At 41.9% G+C, this 20,705-nt stretch overlaps 1 protein-coding gene across 1 annotated transcript in view; it reads left to right on the forward strand.

Annotated features, from left to right (window-relative positions):
- EDEM2 (ER degradation enhancing alpha-mannosidase like protein 2) overlaps positions 1-20,705 on the forward strand; it is a 120,336-nt gene that overhangs the window by 92,317 nt on the left and 7,314 nt on the right. The window contains exons 6-10 of the mRNA XM_015071129.3: positions 2,987-3,092; positions 7,821-7,946; positions 10,773-10,984; positions 12,772-12,913; positions 14,465-14,589. Coding sequence (XP_014926615.2) covers positions 2,987-3,092; positions 7,821-7,946; positions 10,773-10,984; positions 12,772-12,913; positions 14,465-14,589 — 711 coding nt within the window. The remainder of the gene's footprint in view (positions 1-2,986; positions 3,093-7,820; positions 7,947-10,772; positions 10,985-12,771; positions 12,914-14,464; positions 14,590-20,705) is intronic.

Here is a 20,705-nt window from a genome sequence, read left to right on the forward strand (position 1 = left end):
GCATGCATGCTCAGGGGAGGGGCTGAGGGAGAGAGAGAATCCTAAGCAGGCACCACACTGTCAGCGCGGAGCCCACTGCAGGGCTTGATTTCACGAACTCTGAGATCATGACCTGAGCTGAGATCAAGACCCAGGTGCTTAACTGACTGAGCCACCCAGGTGCCCCTTCAGAGGCTTACATTCTAATTGGACATGTTCAGTGATAAAAATAGCAGTAACTAGTTAGTGTGTTATGTGTAGGGCTTGTGCTAAGCACTTTGTGTGTATTATCTTGTTTAACCCTTCTAACAACCCCATAGGGTACATCCTTTACTCCTTCTTCGAGTCAGGAAATCTATTGCTTAGAAAGGTAAAATGGCAGGGGCGCCTGGGTAGCTTTGTCGGTTAAGAGTCTGACTCTTGGTTTCGGCTCAGGTCATGATCTCGGTTTCGTGGGTTTGAGCCCCACATTGGACTCAGCACTGACATTGCAGAGCCTGCTTGCGATTCTCTGTCTTCCTCTTTCTCTGCTCTTTCCCCACGCATGCTGTCTCTGCCTCTCTCAAAATAAATTTTGAGAAGAGGTAAAATGGGTTGGCCAGGGTCCACAGCTATGAAGTGGCAGAGCTAGGACTTGAGTTTAATTCTGTAGGACTCCAAGTCTTAATCATCCTCCTTAAAAAGGCCACAAGAGAGGATTTAACAACTTTATCCATATTTCACTATTTCTGGTCTGTCACCCCTTCTCCTTTTTATATATTAATAGTATTTACATGATTATGATCACCTTGAAGATATAATTTTTCTTTTTTAATTTTTTTCTTAAGTTAATTTATTTTGAGAGAGAGAGAGAGAGTGAGAGTAGGGGAGGGGCAGAGAGAGAAGGGAGAGAGAATGACATTTAAGTTGGGATCTGAAAGAGAAGCAAGTGTCAACTAGGGAAGTGAGGAAGGACAGAGTGTTCCAGGCAGAGGGAACAGCCTGTACAGCCTGTACAAGGGCCTTATGGCAGGAGAGAGTGTGGCAAAGGCAGTGAATTGAAGCGGGGCCATTATGTCTGGGAGGTGGAGAAGGAAATTCAGGAAGAAAAGTGGAGCCGGGGGTCTGGTTGGGGACCAGATGATGGAAGCCCTTGTTCACTGTGTTAAGGATTTTGATTTCTAATTTAACAGCAATGGAAAGCCACTGAAATATTTGAAGTAGAGGGCAGGAAATGCTCAGATTTCTGTTTTGAGAAGATTACTAACTGCAGTGTGGAAAAAGATTCATGTAATCATTCAGTAAACATTGAGTAATTGCTTCATGGGCTGCGCTTGGCACCCTGGGGGAATGCAGGAAAGAATGAGGCTCCTTCCCAGGCAAGATTCTCTTCATGTGGAAAGAAATAGGTGCCCTAAGAGTTGTTTGGATAAAGTTACTGGAGTCTTTTAACGGGCAAAGAGGGTTCCTTTTAGCTGGAGGGATCAAAGGCTTCCTAGAGACATGACATTTAGACAGTCAAAGATAGATTGGATTTGGAAATGGGCAGACATAGGATGGAGGGATTTCTGGTAAAGGAAAGAGCATGTCTGAAGGCAAGAAAGTGGAAAATAGTGGTTATAGTTTTCCTGAAGTAGATGAAGATAGGTTAGATGAAGATGAACAGCGAGAGACATGGTCAGAAAGGTAGTTTGAGTCCAAACATCGAGGGCCTTGAATGCTGAGACAGGATTGTTTTGGTTCCTTGTTCAAACCAATATAGACAAAGAAGGGAATTTACTGAGTCAGATAACTAAAAAGTCCAGGTAAAGGCTGGCCTCAGAATCAGTTGGATCCAGGCATATGAACAAGTCTTCATGAATCTTTCCATCTCCTATCTCTGCCTTCTTTGTTAGCTGTGTTCTCAGGCGCTCGTTATGCTGGCAGAGTAGCCATCAGTAGTTCCAAACTTACTTCCCACTCAGTCAGGAACCTGTGTGTGGGGGAGGAATCAGCCCTTTTGAATTAATTCCCAAAGTTGAGTCTCATTGATCTGGCTTGGGTCACACACTCATTCCTGAACCAGTCACTGGCCAAGGGATACAGTCCAGTGGTCCAGATCAAGTACCCATTCTTGCTACTGAAGGACTGGGATCAGCCTCTCCCAAACTGCAAGAATGACTGTGGAAAAAGAGTGATATCTCAAATTGAGGCACTACTATCAGAATAAAAGATATCAGAATTGCATTTGGCTGGTGGTTTAAATGAAAAGGGTTTAATTTTCTCGAGTGAAAGAAAGTCTGGAGGTAATTTCTAGCATTGGGTTGGCTGTTCAGTGATGCCGTCAGAGACCCAAGCTCTTTGTATCTTTCCATTCTACTATCATTAGGGTATTGGCTTTCATTCTGATGCTTAGTACCTCATGGTCTAAAATAGCTGCCACAGCTCTAGAAGTAAAGTCTGCTTTCAAGGCAGAAAGAAGAAGAGTAAACACCATGCCAGCGGTATCTGTCCCTTTTTATTAGGAAAACAGAATCTTTCCCCAGAAGTGCCCCCAGTAGACTTCTCAAGGCTTAGCATTGGCTGGGTAACACATTCACCTCTAGCAGCAAAGGAGGCTGAGAAAGCAAGTATCTGGATTTTCAGCCACCACATTGGGAACCTACCAGGGTAAAGGAGATTGGGAATCTGTGTTGGGCCAACCAACCTGCAGTGTTTTCCACAAGGATGAATGTGACCAGAGAAGTTTAAAAACAACAGATATCTGCTGCAAATGTCAAAACTATGCAGTCTACAGTCTCTCTTGTTTCCACTAAATGGGTACATAAGGACTCTTGAATTGGTAACTAAGAATTGACTTAACCAGTCTCTTGGTATTGGGTCTCCGTGGTTTCTAGATCTCACTGTTTCCTTCTCCTGTCACTAGAACAGAAACTATAGATCTTAGTTGAATAAGTGATGGCCACACCAGCATAGGATCCCAGGCTCTCGATCTTCAGTGCCTTCAAGCCTCAGAGAGCCTCACTATCAAGACCTTCTTCTCTTCCAGATTTTGGGGAATGTCTCAGAATTCCAAAGAGTGGTTGAAGTGCTCCAGGACAACGTAGACTTTGATATTGATGTGAATGCCTCCGTGTTTGAAACCAACATCCGAGGTGAGGGCTGCCTGCTGGGGTTTTGGAATAAAAGAGTGTGGAGTTTTTGCCTCTGTGTAAACCAAGAGGTGGTAAATAGAATCTTAAGGGTCAACCCTGCCAGGGCACTTGGCCAAAACCAGTGACTGAAGAGAGATCTTTTTTCCTCCTAGAGGGTGGTGTGTGGAGGTCTCAGGATCCCCCATCAGCTTCAGACATGAGCAGGGGGCAGAGAAGAGACTGGAAAGAGATGTGCCAGAATTACTCACATATTTAACATGTATTTGGTGCTAGGCATACAGCCATGAACAAGAAAGATGTAATCCTCGCCTTCTTGGAACTTATTGCCTAAGAAGCGCTACCCAATAGAACTTTCTGTGATGACGGAAATATTTTATGTCTGTGTTGTCCAGTGTTGTAGCCAGTAGCTGCACCTGGCTAGTGAACATTTGAAATGTGTCTACTGCAACTGAGGAACTGAATATTTAATTTCATTTAATTTTAACAAATTTAAATTTAAATAGTGATGTGGTTCATGGTTCATGATTATATTATGTAGTGCAAGTCTAGGGCATTAGTTTCCAAAACTTGCTGCCCATCAGAACTATTTGCGACCTTTTAAAAAGTTGAATTGTGGGGCACCTGGGTGGCTCAGTTGGTTGAGCATCTGACTTTGGCTTAGGTCATGATCTCACAGCTTGTGAGTTCGAGCCCCACGTCGGGCTCTGTGCTGACAGCTCAGAGTCTGGAGCCTGCTTCTGCTTCTGTGTCTCCCTCTCTCTCTGCCCTTAACCCACTTGCATTCTATCTCTGTCTCTCTCAAAAATAAATAAAATTTAAAATAAATAAATAAATAAATAAATAAATAAATAAAAGTTGAATTGTCTAGGTTTCAGTCTAAACCTAATGAATTTGGATTTCTGGGTTGGGTCCTAGAATCAATATTTTTAGCAGGTTTCCAGTGATTCTCATAAAGCTACTACAACCCTTATTTGTAGTGAACTCCTAGACCACCAGTGGCTTAACAAACTGTCACTTCTGGAGGCTGTTATTTTTTGCTCCCTCATTTTGCTCATCTTTATTTTGTACGTATTTTGCAATGAAACTTGTATTACAGACATGTGATAACAGTTTTTTAAAAAATTAAAGAACAAAGACAGCATGATATAAAATCCTGGTTTAGGGATCAGATGGGAGTTTGAGGCCATGCTCACTGCTGGCCTCAAATTTTCTTCAGAGCCCAATTTATCTTCTGTAAGCTAAGATTGCCTTATACCTTCGTTATACCTTATACCTTTGTTGCTGGTATGAATATTTCTTTATTGCTGATATGAATATACCAGCATATGTACATGTATGCATATATGCTGGTATATTCATATCATATGTATATAATTATATATATTTATATAATTATACCAGCTTTCTTTTGGTTGGCATTTGACTGGTATCTTTTTCTACTCTTTTACTTTCAATCTTTCTGTATTTTTATGATCAGATATATCTTTTATAAATTATATATTATATTTTGTTTGTTTACCCATTCTGACGATCTTTTAACTCAAGCATTTAATCCATTTACATTTACTATAATAACTTAGGTATTTGCATTCATTTCTGTGGTTTTATTTTGTGCTATTTGTCCCATCTTCTCTGTGTTCTTTTCATCCTCTTTTGTGTGTGTGTGTGTGCGCGCCTTCTTTAGGTTGACTTTTCTCCCCCTTATCCATTTTCCTCTTATTAATGACTATGCTCAGTATCTGACTTTTTAAATAGTTTCCTGGAAAACTTAACAAACATTACAAATTTAACAAACATTACAGAATTAATGAAAATCTTTATTTTCCTGAATAGTACAAAACCTGGCTCTGAGAATATCCTGACCCACATGCTATAGATTATGTATTTTAGTTTTTTGTCTTAAGCCCTCCATACATTATTGCTGTTCTATACATTTGACGTTTTAGATTTATTTCTATATTTGCTTGTATATTTCTATATTTATTTCTTTGGCCATCTTTCCTACCTGTGTCTCAGACTTTACATCTGTGATCCCTTTCCTTCTATCTGAAGTACTTCCTTTAGAATGTCCTCTAGTGCACGTGTGTTCTTGGAAGATTTTCTCAGCTTTTGTTTGTATAAAATGTCTTTTTTTTTTTTAAGCTTATTTACTTATTTTGAGAGGGGGCTGTGGGGGAGAGAGGTACAGAGAGGGAGGGAGAGAGAATCACAAGCAGGCTCTGAGCTGATGTGAGGTTCCATCTCACAAACCATGAGATCATGACCTGAGCCTACATCAAGAATTGGACACTTAACCGACTGAGCCACCCAGGAGCCCCTATATAAAATGTCTTTATTTCACTGCCTTTGTTTGGTCTTTGAGGGATAACGTTGCAGGATATATGGTTCTAACTTGATAGTATTTTCTCTTAGTACACTGAAGAAATCTTTCCATTGTCTTCTCATTTCATTGTCATTATTAAGAAGTAATCTGTCAATCTAATTGTTACTTTGCAGATGATTGGTTTTATTTATGCTGGCTGTTCCTTCATTTTAAGAACTTTTATTATGGAAGTTTTAAAAAAATATATAAAAGTAGAGAAAATATATATAATAAACTGGGTTACCCACCACTTAGCCTTAACAATCATTATTACACAGACTCTGCTTTTGAAATCTTTTTTTTCTTTGGTGTTCTGCAGTTTTACTGTGATGTGGATAAATGTGGATTTCTTTTTATTATCTTGCTTGGGATTCCTGCATCTAAGAATTTGTGTCATTCATTAGTTTTCAAAAGTTCATAACTATTTTCTCTTCAGGTATTGCCTCTCCCCATTTCCTCCCTCTTCTCTTTTTAGAACTCCAGCCAGATATTTGTTATACCTTCTTACTATATCCTCCAAATCTCTTTAGTATGTTTTAAAAATAAATTTGTTTCTCTGTGTTGCATTCTGGGTAATTTTTTGAAATCTGTTTTCAAGTCCACTAATTCTCTCTTCAGATATATTTTATTTGCTAATAAATCTATCTATGTAGAAATGCCCTGCTGGCTCAGAAGAGTGTGTGACTCTTGATCTCGGGGTCATGAGTTTGAGCTCCATGTTGGGTGTAGACATTACTTAAAAAAAAAAAAGTAAACTTGGGGTGCCTGAGTGGCTTAGTTGGTTAAATGTCCAACTTTGGCTTAGGTCATGGTCTTACTGTCTGTGAGTTTGAGCCCTGCATCGGGCTTTGTGCTGACAGCTCAGAGCCTGGAGCCTGCTTTGGATTCTGTGTCTCCCTCTATCTCTGCCCCTCCTGCTCACACTCTTTCTCTCTCTCTCAAAAATAAAAAAAAATTTAAAAATTTTTTTAAAAAGTGAGTAAACTTAAAAAGAAAAACATGCCTATGTAATTAAAAAAAAATTTTTTTAACATTTATTCATTTTTTGAGAGAGTGAGACACAGAGTATGACCTGAGCCAAAGTCAGACGCTTAACTGACTGAGCCACCCAGGCAGCCCTAGGCTTGGTTATTTTTATAATTTCTTGCTACTTACTCATCTATTCCAAGCCTTTCTTTTATTTCTTTAAACATTTCTACATAATTATTTTGTATTCTGTGTCCAATAGTTCCAATATTTGATGTGTTGGTAAGTCTTGTTCTACTGTCATTTTTGCTGGCTCGTACTCCTAATGCTTTGTTTCTTCATATGTCTTGTGATTTATTTAGATTTTAATGTGCACTCATTCCCTAGAGTTTATCCCTGGGCTTCTTTGAGGCCTAGATTGAAGGTGAATTCTTTCAGCTAGAGTTTTTGTTTACTTCTTCCATGTGGCTGGAGGCATTGTCTACCAAAAACTGACTTATGCTAAAGGTTTGAGTTTTCCTGGACTACTTAGTTGGTATGAATTCAGGTTGTAAACCTTAGTACCATCCTGTAGTTACTAATTCTTAGTGGATATTTGTTTGTTTGTTTGTTTTTCTTCCCTTTATTTGGCATCAAGATTTGAGGCCTGCAGTTTTCCTTAACTGTATGCTAGGGAAGGTGGGTAGGGTTTATTCTGATCCATCCTTACACAGAGTATATAATTCTTTCAGATCCCAACTTTATGGAGGTTATCTTTTATCAGACTCTCCACTTTGGTAGGTCCTGCCTTTGTCTCTTGTTCCCCCTCTGCCAAGAGGAGGGGAAAGCTGAAGCTCAAGGTCACAAGATTTTTTTGCAATGAGAGGGCCATTCAGGATATCTATTTAGCCATATTTCCAGATACAGAACATTTATGGCTTTTTACAAGTCCTAAGTATTGTGTAATAAATTCAAATAGGTTAATTAATACAATGAAGGTAATAACTACTCTGCCCCTCACCCCAGGTCTTAGGGGGATTGGGAGACAGAGTGACTGAGTGGAATGGGCACAGGCTTTGTAGTCAGACAGACCTGGCCCTACCACTTACTAGATGGATGACCCAGGGCAAGTCACTTTACCTCTCTGAACCTCAGTATCTTCATTTGAAGAGACAGTAGTACCTAGTGCTTGGTATACAGTAGGGACTTTAAAAAAAAGTGATAGCCATTGTTTTTGTGACCCACCAAGAAGAGAATTTGTGAACTTAACACTGCACCAATATGTGGGATTAAGGGATTCTTTCACTAGGTGGCTCTAGCCCCTTCCCAGCAAGCCGCTCAACAGAGTATGTAGGTTTAATTGACACAAGAGAAAAACTGGTCCTTGGGACTCTGACACTTGTGTTTTGTGCCATCTGTAGTGGTAGGAGGGCTTCTGTCTGCTCACCTGCTATCAAAGAAGGCTGGAGTGGAAGTAGAGGCCGGATGGCCCTGCTCTGGACCTCTCCTGAGGATGGCTGAGGAGGCAGCCCGAAAACTCCTCCCAGGTAAGACCCACACTGACATGCGGGAGAAATGCAGTCCACTGGATCCTGCTTCTCTTGCTGGAGACAAGAGTGGCAATTCCAAGCTATTTTCTTCTGTTCCTCATCCAAAAGTTAGTATTTCTACCTCTGGCCACCCACCATGGAAGTCAGGAGAGTCCTGGGCATTTTGAGGGCTTGTCAGACCATGGCCCAGGATGGATGAGCTGACCTCATTACTGTTTGCAGGAGAGGGCTGAAGGCCAGCCTGGTGGGTGGAAGATTCTTGTTCCTATTTGAGTGAGCCCTTTTGCCCCCTCTCAGGCCCACACACTGCTGGAATAAAAGGGTTCCAGAGAAAAGCCTTGAGCTGCACATTAGGAGCCCCCAGTTCTGAACTAGCCAATGTCTTGACCAAGCCATTCTTCTCTCCTTGGCTCAGTTTTCCCATCTCTGAAAAGGGATTCATAATTCCTGCCTGCATGCCACATTGGCTTTTTGGGAGGCAGAAAATGAGGTCAGAAAGGAGAAAGTGCCTGGAGAACCTCAAATGCCACTGAAATGGGAGGGACACGTTTTGGAGCTAAGCTGTGTCCAGGGCAGCAGGTCAAGCCTCAGCGTGTTTGTCTGGTGGGGCAGCAGCTGGGCTCGATAGCATCAGCTGGACACTGTGTTCTCTTCAGGGCGTGGTGGAGACTCTGGGGCTGTTCACACCCAAACACATCACTCTGTGCTTTCACCAGCCTCTGGGCCATCACGGTTCTCCCTTTCTGGAGATGAGTGGAGGACAGTGAGTGAGCTGGGTTCAGATCCACTCACGGCTCAGGGCTCATGGCCTGAGTGTCTCCTTCCAAACATCATATCCTGTGTGAGTCATCCATAGAGCACACTGCTTAGTTGCTCCTTTTTTTTTTTTTTTTTTTTTTTGAATCATTAAAAAACATTTTGTATTGAGAAATGTACATACTGGAAAGTACATATTGGAGCAAGCCCCAGGGTATCTGCCACTCAGGTAAAGAAATAGGATTTTGTCACTCCCCCTCCTTTTTTTTTTTTTTTTAACTTTTTTTTTCGTGTTTATTTATTTTTGAGAGAGACAGAGACAGAGCATGAGTGGGGGAGGGGCAGAGAGAGAGGGAGACACAGAATCTGAAGCAGGCTCCAGGCTCTGAGCTGTCAGCACAGAGCCTGACGTGGGGCTCAAACCCACAAACCGTGAGATTATGACCTGAGCTGAAGTTGGATGTTTAACCGACTGGGCCACCCAGGCGCCCCTGTCACTCCCCCTCTTTTTAACACTGCCTGACTTTTCTGAAATATTCTTTGAGCCCTTCTTGGTTGTGACTTGCATTCTCCTTCCTTGCCATTGGTGCCTGCCACTCAGCAAATTTATCACTTACAAGAGTAGCCAGACCTTACAGTTCTTGGAAGTTTTGATAACTTTGTTCACAGTTTGGTGACGCACAGGCTGCTCTGGGGTTATTTGACCTTTTGGCCTAGAGAGGAAATGTCTGCCTTTGGCTGTTTGTCCAGTTCCTTGCCTTGAATCAGAAGGCACCAGGGTGGGATGGGCAGAGCATAAAGGAGTGGGCGCATGGCAGGCATTCCCATTCCAGCTCTGTTTGACTCTTTCTGTATGACCTTTGAGTCACTTCTTACAGGCATGACTTTTCCTACCTGTAAACTGAGGATTGGACCACATCAGTAGTTTAGTGATTTATATTCTTAAAAAAAATAATAATAATAGTTTACCCCCTAAACTATTTGTTTGTTTATTTTTTAATGTTTATTTTTGAGAGAGAGAGAGACAGCATGAGCAGGGGTGGGGCAGAGAGAGAGGGAGACACAGAATCAGAAGCAGGCTCCAGGCTGCGAGCTGTCAGCATAGAGCCTGATGCAGGGCTCGAACTCACGAACCATGAGATCATGACCTGAGCTGATGTCAGACGCTCAATCAACTGAGCCACCCAGGTGCCCCTCCTCCTAAACTATTTAGAGCAGGGACCCCAAACTGGCTCTTCTGGGGCTGTTTAGGGTCTGCAGATAGGTTTCATTTGGTTATAATTGCACTTGGAAAAGTATATGAGGGGAAATTGGATGAAAGTGGTCAAAAGATACACTTCCAGTAATAAGTAAGTACCGGGGCTGTAACATGCAACATGATGACTATAGCTAACACTGCCATGTGATATATTTGAAAGTTGCGAGGAGAGTAAATCCTAAAAGTTCTCATTGCAAGGAAAAAACTGAAGTTTTTCTTTTTGTATCTATACGAGGTAATGGATATTAACTCACTATGTTCATCATCTCGCAATATAGGTTAAGTCAGGTCTTTATGCCATACCCCTTAAACTCACACTGTGCTATATGACAATTATATCTCAATAAAACTCAAAAAAAAAAAAACCAAAACAGAAAAGTGTATGAATGGATTCTAATGGAACATGCTCTTCAGTGTGCCACAGCCCCGTCACTTCCTGTGGCTTCAACCCCACCTGCTTCACACTGAGTTACCTGGCTGGCCTCTGAGAGCATGGTGTGAATTAAATAAAAGTAGAGCTACTCTAGCTAAAGTGAGCGTGCGTGGGTGTGGCAGCCGGGAGCATAGCCCACTGCTTTTCTCCTCATCATAGGCTAGAGGGTCACGTCGAGCAGTGCTTGATAACACCTGGGTTAGGTAGCCACTAAGGACCCTCCAGTCATGACCTGTATCCTTCTCTGGCTCAGTCTCTAGCAGATCATCCAGGAGATAAAGAGGGAAGTGCTGGCTCAGGCCTCAGGCTTGGGTCTGTGTTGAACCATCCCTGTGTCCCTGCTCCTGTCTGGGATCATAATTTTGTGATTGTTCAGCATTTCAGACCCCCACTGGCATGCCGTATGGAACGGTGAACCTGCTTCATGGCGTGAACCCGGGAGAAACCCCTGTCACCTGTACAGCAGGGATCGGGACCTTCATTGTAGAATTTGCCACCCTGAGCAGCCTCACTGGTGACCCCGTGTTCGAAGATGTGGCCAGAGTGGCCCTCATGCGCCTCTGGGAGAGCCGGTCAGATATTGGGCTGGTAGGTCAGCTGCCACCCTTTCCATCTGAGTCAAGTCGGCCACCTGAGCCCCTGCTTGTAAGATTTGGGCCCTGAGCAACAAGTTGCAGCCCAGCCAAGAGACACTTAGGGTGACCTCAGCAGTGGTCTAGGACTTAGCATCAGGACACTGAAAGTTAACCAAGCCTCTAATTCAAGTTTCGGACAGGGGAAGAGAGCATGAGAGAGAGCACATCCTCTGGCAGGGAAAGGGAGCTGTGTTGTAGAGGTTAGGTTCCATGAACTTCTCTGACTTCTAGGAAGCAGGTTGTAGGCTTCATGCCCCTGACTCACATGGCAACCTTAGATCGCCAGCCCATCTGACCCTCATTTTCATGGTCTATTTGTGTTTGTTAAACTGTGTTTCTTAGAACACCAGTGCTGAGACATGTTGAATGGTCGGCCATTGTATGAAAAGGTAATTCCTGGTCAGTTAAGTCTGAGGAATACCAAATATACAGTTGACCCTTGAGAAACACGTTTGTGAACTGCATGGGCCCACTCACACACAGATTTTTTACAGTACAGTTCTATAAACATATTCTCTCTTCTATATGATTTTTTTCAAAACATTTTCTTTTTTCTAGCTTACTTTATTGTAAGAATATGGTATGTAATATATATAACATACAAAATATGTGTTAGTTGACTTTTATATTATCAGTAAAGTTTCCACTCGAGCAGGCTATTAGTAGTTAAATTTTTAGACTGTCGAAGTTATACGCAGATTTTCAACTGTGTGGGGCTCAGCACTCCCGACACTTGCATTGTTAAAGGGTCAACTGTTGCATCCTTTTTTTGGAGAATCATAACCAACACAAACAGGTGAAAGGTTATTGTGAAATCCTACAGTAAGTAAAATCTATTTAACTTTGCTTAACTCAACGTTTTCTAAGCTTATTTGAACCCAGAGCTTCCCTTTCTTCTCTAATACCTATTAACCCATGGAAATTGAACATGCTTTGGGCCAGATGATCTCTAAAGTTGGTTTCAGCTCTTAAATCAGATAATCCAGTGAAACTAACAGTAATGGAGCCAAAGCTGTCCAGGAAATAGCACTAGATTTAGTCAGAATTGGTTTTGACCCCAGGCCTTGCTACATCGAAACTATGTGACCCTGGACAAGTCACTCAACCTCTCTGATCGTCAGTTTACTTTAGCAGTAATGTTGATGTATTAATACTTCCTCCGGTGAGTCATTATGACTTGCAAAGACTGAGTTGTCTGAAAGTATTCAGGTAGAGACATGGTTTGTGCAAGTCTGGTTCTAAGCTTGAAAGTGAAACTTATATGGGGAATTCTTGAAAATCCCTTAAGAAGATACCCCTCTGGAGACCTACGGTAACTCCTTTAGTAAGTCCAACACAAGCAGGTTTTTCTTCAGCACTGGAACCATAGTGGACCCCATATCCTCTCAACCCCTACCATTTCTCTGTGCACACTAGCCTGTCTTCTGACAGTGTCTCTTTCCCTATGGGCCTTCTCTGGCCTGGAGCCTGCTCTGCATGCCTTTAGCTGGAAGTTCCAAGATGTAATGCTACCTGGAGCAGTTCTCAATCAGTGACTGATACTGATAAGAGTTTGTGGTCTTCCAACCCCACACCCCAATAGCCTGCATGTCTCCCGAGAGCACTGGGGTGCCTGCCTTGCATCTGACTGGCCAGTCAGGGGTATGGAGAGATCCTTGTTTGGTCTTGAGCCCTCTTTTGGGGCTAAGTTTCTCTCTCTGTCTCTCTCTCTCTCTGTCTCTCTCTCTCTCTCTCTCTCAGGTTGGAAACCATATTGATGTGCTCACTGGAAAGTGGGTGGCCCAGGACTCAGGCATTGGGGCTGGCGTGGATTCCTACTTTGAGTACCTGGTGAAAGGAGCCATCCTACTTCAGGATAAGAAGCTCATGGCCATGTTCCTAGGTAAAAAGGGTGGGGTAAGGAGGCCTTTGCCATGATTTTTCCCATTGTCATGTGTATAAACTTTCAGTTGCTCCCAAGTGCCTACAGAACCAGTTCTGAGTATACGAGTCTGCGTTCAGAGCCACCATGGACTTCTTTTTTTTTTTTAATTTTTTTTTAATGTTTATTCATTTTTTGAGAGACAGAGACAGATCATGAGGCAGGAGGGGTGGAGAGAGAGGGAGACACAGAATCCGAAGCAGGCTCCAGGCTCCAAACCAACAGCACAGAGCCCGACACGGGGCTTGAACCCACAAACTGTGAGATCATGACCTGAGCCGAAGTCGGACGCTTAACTGACTGAGCCACCCGGGCGCCCCTACCACCATGGACTTGTACTGCCTACTTGAGGCCCACTATACCTCTTCAGGCCTTCCTGCAAGAGCCAAGTGAACTATGCTGCATTCTCCATATGTGACCCTGGATTTCTTATTTCCAGGCCATTGCACATGTGTTTCCTTTGTCAAGAATACCTTTTTCCTGTCTTGATGTGTCCAAATGTTATTCACCCTTCAAGGCCCAGCTGAAATGTCACCTTGCCCACAAAGTAGCTTGATCCTCCTTCAGAATTTAGGGCCTTCAGCACCTTTTGCTCAGTCAGCTGTCATCCACAGTTACAGCTCTTCCTACTGAGCACAGTGTCTATGCCTTATTCATCTTTCTGCTTCCCACAGTGCTTTGGACGAGGTAGGTAGTTGATTCATGCCCATCAAATAAAAGCATTTTACCCTCTAGGCCCTTGGACACTAATAATAATGATATTGAGGAATTGTTGGGCACCTACCTAATAATAATTATTATAGCAACTACTCATTTATTCAGCAGATATTTATTGAATACCATTATGTGAAGTGCTGTGCCAAGCACCAAACATGGACTTTTTAATTCTTACAACACTATTTGAGATTGTCTCATTTATTTGCATGTGTATTTGGTACTTTGTTAAGATAATAACTTATTGTGCATATTTATTATGCAGTATCCTAGTGCTGGGGATTCTACAATAAACAAAACGAAGTCCTGGCCTTCATGGATTTACATTCTAAGGGAAGGTAAAAGTTCAAGTTCCCACTAGAATGTAAATGCCCTGAGGGCTGGATTTTGTCTTGTTTGCCACCCGTAGGTGCCTGTACCTAGTAGATGTGCAGTGAGTATTGTTGAGTGAATGGGATTGAGCAATCCTGTGAGGTGTGTATCATTACTCTCCCCACCTTAGAGATAATGAGATAATGAGACTGAGACTGAGACTTAGAGATAATGAGACTGAGACGTTAGAAGGAAAACTTTGCCCAAGGTCACAGCTAGCAAGTGGTAAAGCTGGAGCTGGAATTTGAGTCTGGACGTTTGGCTCCAGAACCCATGCTCCTTCCTCTGTGCCTTCTTGCATCCTAGGGTGCTTTGAAGCTACACCAAAATATGGTCTTGCAAAAAGTGTAAGGCCGTGCTTCTGTTGTCAAGACCTGCCTTTCATCTCCCTCATCACCGACGTGTCTTCTTGCATCTCCTTTGCAGAATACAACAAAGCCATTCGGAATTACACCCGCTTCGATGACTGGTACCTGTGGGTGCAGATGTACAAGGGGACTGTGTCCATGCCGGTCTTCCAGTCCCTAGAGGCCTACTGGCCTGGTCTTCAGGTAGGAATGATCAGAGAGGTGGCCATTTTTCTCTGGAACTGGCAAAGCAAGCTCATTCTGAGGTATAAGTCAAATAAGGTACTTCAGTTGCTGGAGTATTTGTTTTCTAAGGGTGGGGTGGAGAGACAAGAGAGACTTAGAGTGAATGAGACAAACTTCAGATTCTGCCAAGCTGAATTTTCCAAGGGGAGTGTTAAGGTATCGGGTACTGAGCTTCCAATTTGCTGTGAAATGTTATACTACTTAAAATAAAGTGGAGAGTGTCTTTCCAGGCTGTGTGGTAATAGCTATTGGCAACAACTGTTTCTCCACTGGACATTTCTGTCACATCTCCTCATTCTTGACAGCAGGCCTGAGAAAGGGTGTGAAAGCAGCTGGGGCTGCTGTGCGTGCCATCGTTATTGTTTTCCATTACATGATCTGATGGAGTTGCAGTGGGAAAGGCAGGATCTTGGAGTCCATTTAACCAGCATAACATATGCATGTTTACATCCACCTTTTTTCTTTACACAGATAGAAATATGCCATGTACCTTTTCACTGAATATGCCTTAGAGATCATTCCTTGTTGATACATCTAGATTACTTTTACTTTTTTAACAAATGCATATATTGTATTAAATTGATACAATTCATTTAACTAGTGCAATTCATTTAACTAGTCCCCCATTATGCACTTTTAGCCAACCTTCTTATTTTACAGGTTTACTTTTATTTTTTTAATGTTTATTTTTTTTTGAGAGAGAGAGAGAGTGTGTGAATGGGGTAGGGGCAGAGAGAGAGAGGGAGACACAGAATCTGAAGTAGGCTCCAGGCTCTGAGCTGATAGCGTAGAGGGGGATGCGGGCCTCAAACTCACAAACCGTGGGATCATGACCCGAGCCAAAGTTGGATGCTTAACCAACTGAGCCACCCAGGTGCCCCTAATCTTACAAGTTTGAATAGTCACATACCATTCCTTTTTCTCTTTGAACTCCTATTTTCATTCTTCTCCCACAACAGAATTTTATCCTAGTTGTTACATTTTTATGCTGGATAAATTTTATTTATACCCTATTATATGTCTCTGTAATAAAATTTCTGTATACATAGAGATTTAAAAGACTTTTAAATTTCCTGTGTGTGTGACCATAGGCTCTGAGTATTAAATTTGTTTTCTTCTTGACTTAGTTATCATTAGTACATAAATGATTAAAGCCACGTTAAGAGCTTACAGTTTTTGATAAATAATTATAAAACATAAAGACAATTTAATCAGAAATACATTTCTTAATGAGAGTTTGGGGCCTTTTTATTTTTTATTTTTATTATTTAAAAAATTTTTATTTTAGAAAGACAGCATGAGTGAAGGAGAGGAGAAGAGTCAGAGAGAGAGAGAGAGAGAGAGAGAGAGAGAGAGAGAGAATCTTAAGCAGGTTTCATGCTCAGCGTGGAGCCCAACATGGGGCTCCATCCCTTGACCCTGGGATGATGACCTGAGTCAGTCACCCAACTGACTGAGCCACCCAGGCGCCCCATGGGGGCTTTTTTATTTTAAGTAGTTTGTGTATTTGTGTGTGAATAATACATATTGCTGAAGTGGGACATGGTTGTGTATCAAAAGTTTCATTCATTCCTATTTTCATTTTTGTAGATGTAAGTGCTGAGGAGCCTATACACATAAATAATTAGATGGAAATGGAAGGAGTTTGATTACTGCATTATCATTCAGTTCTTTGTAGTCATTGAGTAAATAGATTGAACCATATAAAACTACCAGTATTCAACCATTCAAAACTGGCAATATTATGTGGTTCTTTCTTTATATGATAAAAATAATCACCTAATCTGTCATCAAAAATCATTTTTAATGATCTCTCTGCTGACAATTTGACCAGTTCCTCTTTCAGTTTTTTGCAGGCAGAGAATTGGAAACCCTCTGATATGCAAAAGACTTTGTTACACAGTGTTCAGAGGCCTTCCTTTTTTTCAACACCTACACCGATCTTTTATTTTATTTATTTTTTAATATAATTTATTGTCAAATTGGCTTACATACAACACCCAGTGCTCATCCCAACAAGTGCCCTCCTCAGTGCCCATCACCCATTTTCCCCTCTCCCCCAGACCCCCACCCACTCTCAGTTTGTTCTCTGTATTTAAAGGGTCTCTTGTGGTTTGCCTCCCTCCCTCTCTGAAACTATTTTTTTCTCCTTCCCCTCCCCCATGGTCTTCTGTTAAGTTTCCCAAGGTCCACATATGAGTGAAAACATAATATCTGTCCTTCTCTGACTGACTTATTTCATTCAGCATACCTTCCAGCTCCATCCACATTGCTGCAAATGGCATGATTTCATTCTTTCTCATTGCCAAGTAGTATTCCATTGTATATGTAAACCATATCTTCTTTGTCCATTCATCAGTTGATGAACATTTAGGCTCTTTCCGTAATTTGGCTATGGTTGAAAGCGCTGCTATAAACATTGGGATGCATGTGCCCCTATTCATTAGCACTCCTATATCCCTTGGGTAAATTCCTAGCAGTGCTATTGCTGTGTCATAGAGTAGTTCTATTTTTAATTTTTTGAGGAACCTTCACACTGTTTTCCAGTGCAGCTACACCAGTTTGCATTCCCACCAACAGTGCAAGAGGGTTCCTGTTTCTCCACATCCTTTCCAGCATCTGTTGTTTCCTGAGTTGTTAATTTTAGCCCCTCTGACTGGTGTGAGGTGGTATCTCAGTGTGGCTTTGATTTGTATTTCCCTGATAGGGAGTGACGTTGAGCATTGTTTCATGTGTCTGTTGGCCATCTGGATGTCTTCTTTGGAAAAGTGTCTATTCATGTCTTCTGCCCATTTCTTCACTGGATTATTTGGGTTTTTTGGGTGTGGAGTTTGGTGAATTCTTTATAGATTTTGGATACTAGCCCTTTATCCGGTATGTCGTGTGCAAATATCTTTTCCCATTCCGTCGGTTGCCTTTTAGTATTGTCGGTTTTTTGCTTTGCAGCGCAGCGCAGAAGCTTTTTATCTTGATGAGGTCCCAATAGTTCATCTTTGCTTTTAATTCCCTTGCCTTTGGAGATATGTTGAGTAAGAAATTGCTGCGGCTAAGGTAAAGAGGTTGTTGCCTGCTTTCTCCTCTAGGGTTTTGATGGTTTCCTGTCTCACATTTAGGTCTTCCATCCATTTTGAGTTTATTTCTGTGTATGGTATGAGAAAGTGGCCTAGTTTTATTCTGCTGCATGTTACTGTCCACTTCTCCCAGCACCATTTGCTAAAGAGGCTGTCTTTTTTCCATTGGATACTCTTTCCTGCTTTGTCAAAGATTAGTTGGCTATACATTTGTGGGTCCAATTCTGGGGTCTCTATTCTATTCCATTCGTCTGTGTCTGTTTTTGTGCCAATACCATACTATCTTGATGATTACAGCTTTGTAGTAGAGGCTAAAGTCTGGGATTGTGATGCCTCCCGCTTTGGTTTTCTTCTTCAATATTACTTTGGCTATTCGGGGTCTTTTGGGGTTCCATACACATTTTAGGATTGTTTATGCTAGCTTTGAGAAGAATGCCATACACCGATATTTTAAATTTAACCTAGTTTGGTGCTCAGGAAATCTTTATTCCCCAGGACAGTGTGCAACAGGAAGGTTAGAGGTTGCTGGTAGGTCCATCTTGCTTTTGTCAAATGGCAGAAGGATAACTGCGAAGGAAACAGTGATAATAGATAGCCTGCCTTTGTGTTACAAGTATCTTTTCAGGCAGATCCATTTTAGGAAAGCAGAGGATCTGGAAATCTATTGCTTTAAAACTATTTGTGACTACGTTCCTCTTGGGAATCCTTCTTGTGCAACCCAGGCATATCACAGATCACACCCTTTGACTTCCATTTCTGTGGATGTTCCCCAAGAAAATAATTCAAAAGGGAAAAGATGCATACAGATATTCCTAACAGCAAAGTTCATGACAAAGAAAACTTAGAAATGATCCAGTACCCTATAATGGAGGAACAAATAAATGATTGTATCTTAATGGAATGGGTCACTATACAACTTTAACTTTAAAATGTATATATAAATTCCTATGTTACGTGAAGAGGTGTAGTGAACAAGAATTAAGAAAACACGAAGGAATGAAATGTACTGTTAGGCTATAGTGAGAAATTAGGAGTGATAATTAAATTTTTAAAAAATTTGATTCTTTAGATTTAACAATAACAAAAAAATACACAAGAAGGCATTATATTAAGTATACTCTGATTACAACTCTATAGAATTCTGTTTTTGTGTGTTAAGAAAGAGAAGACAAAGATGCAAACGGCAGGTACTGTAAGATTAAGAGGATAATTATCTTTTTATTCCTCTCTGTTTTGTTTTTTTTTTAAATATTTATATAACTGTGAATAGAATACATATTGGAGGGGGCACCTGGGTGGCTCAGTCAGTTAAGTGTCCAGCTCTTGATTTCTGCTCAGGTCACGATCTCACATGATCGAGCCCTGTGTCATCTGTGCTCTCAGCACAGAGCCTACTTGGGATTCTCTCTCCCCTTCTCTCTATGCCTTTCCCCTGCTCACACATGCTCTCTTGCTCAAAATAAATAAACTTTAAAAAAATGAATACAAAATGGAAAGGTAGATATCAAAACTATTCTATCTGTGTGGTGAGGTTAAAGGTGATCTCTTTATACCTTTCTTTTTCTTTTTCTTTTATTTTGAGAGAGAGGGGGCAAGTGAGTAAGGGACAGAGAGAGGGAGGGAGAGAGAGAGAGAATCCCATGAGGGGCAGGGAGGGCGAGAGAGAAGTGGGGCTCATCCGAAGTGGGGCTCGGGCTTACCCGATGTGGGGCTTGAGCTTACCCAATGCGGGACTTGGACTCATGAACCACAAGATCATGACCTGAACCAAAGTCTGATGCTTAACTGACTGAGCCACCCAGGCACCCCAATATACCTTTATTTTTCAAATTTCCTAAAATAAAAATTAATAAAAGAGAGGGTTTGATAAGGAAAGAGTTTCATGTCTGTTTGTATGGTGGTTTTCCTGGCCTGAGCAGGGATCATGGGTTCTTTCTCTGTGAGATTATAATCACACTAATAACCAACATTTACTGAACATCTAATCAGTGCCTGGTAATCTGTCTGACACATGAGGGTGATAAATTAAATATTTACAAGAGAACGATTTATGTGCCAGGCATTTTACCAGAATTATAACCCACTGAGGCAAATGTTTCTTTACAGATGAAGAAAGGAGGCTTAGATATGTTCAATTTGTTAATTCATTTATTCACCAGTATTTGAATGCTTGCTGTGTTCCAGGCCCTGTCCTCATGTAGTTTGTAGAGGGTAAGACACAACAGAAAAAAATAAAACAGACAAACACATAAGTTACAATGAAGGAAACAGATGAGCGGCTGAGAGAGAATGTTGGATGGGGACCTCACTTGAGAGAAGAAGGCCTCTCAGAGGTGTGATACTAGAGCTGATACTTCAAGAATCAGATGTGGGCGACGATGTTCTAGACAGAGGAAATATCATGTGTGAAGGTCCCAAGACAGGAAGGAGTTGGGTGTTTATCAGAAACAAAGAAAAGCGGTATGGCTACAGTCCAGGTGGGGGGCGGGGGGGGGGGGGGAGGCGGGGCAGAGATCAATCAATGGAGGTCAGCACTACCGAGATCATGCAAGGCTTTCAGAGCTACAAGGAGGTGTCTTGACTTTATGCCGAGCCCATGGGAAGCCCTGAGGTCTGGTATATGCAGTAAGGCAGTTACTTTGGCTGCATGGGGAGAGTCGCATGAGGGCAAGTGGTTGGAGCAGTGAGAAGACTGTGAAAGTCATCCCAGTATAAGATGCTGGTGACCAGACCAAGTGGTGTCACTAGAGATAAAGCGAGATAAATCTTGATGTTTTGGAAAATGGAACTGACAGGAGTTGCTGACAGAATGAATGTGGAGGTAGGGGGGAGGGAAAGGGAGGAGTCAAGGATGACTGCCATTTGCTAAGTGCCATATACTAAGAAGGGAGAGATGATGGTAGGGAGGCAACTTTGTGGGAAAGTGAGGGAACCAAGAATCCTGTTGGGGAAATGTTAAATTTGTTCTATCTGTGAGGCATCCTTAGGATATGTCAAAAAGGC

This window comes from Acinonyx jubatus, chromosome A3, assembly GCF_027475565.1.
Source record: "Acinonyx jubatus isolate Ajub_Pintada_27869175 chromosome A3, VMU_Ajub_asm_v1.0, whole genome shotgun sequence".
NCBI lineage: Eukaryota > Metazoa > Chordata > Mammalia > Carnivora > Felidae > Acinonyx > Acinonyx jubatus.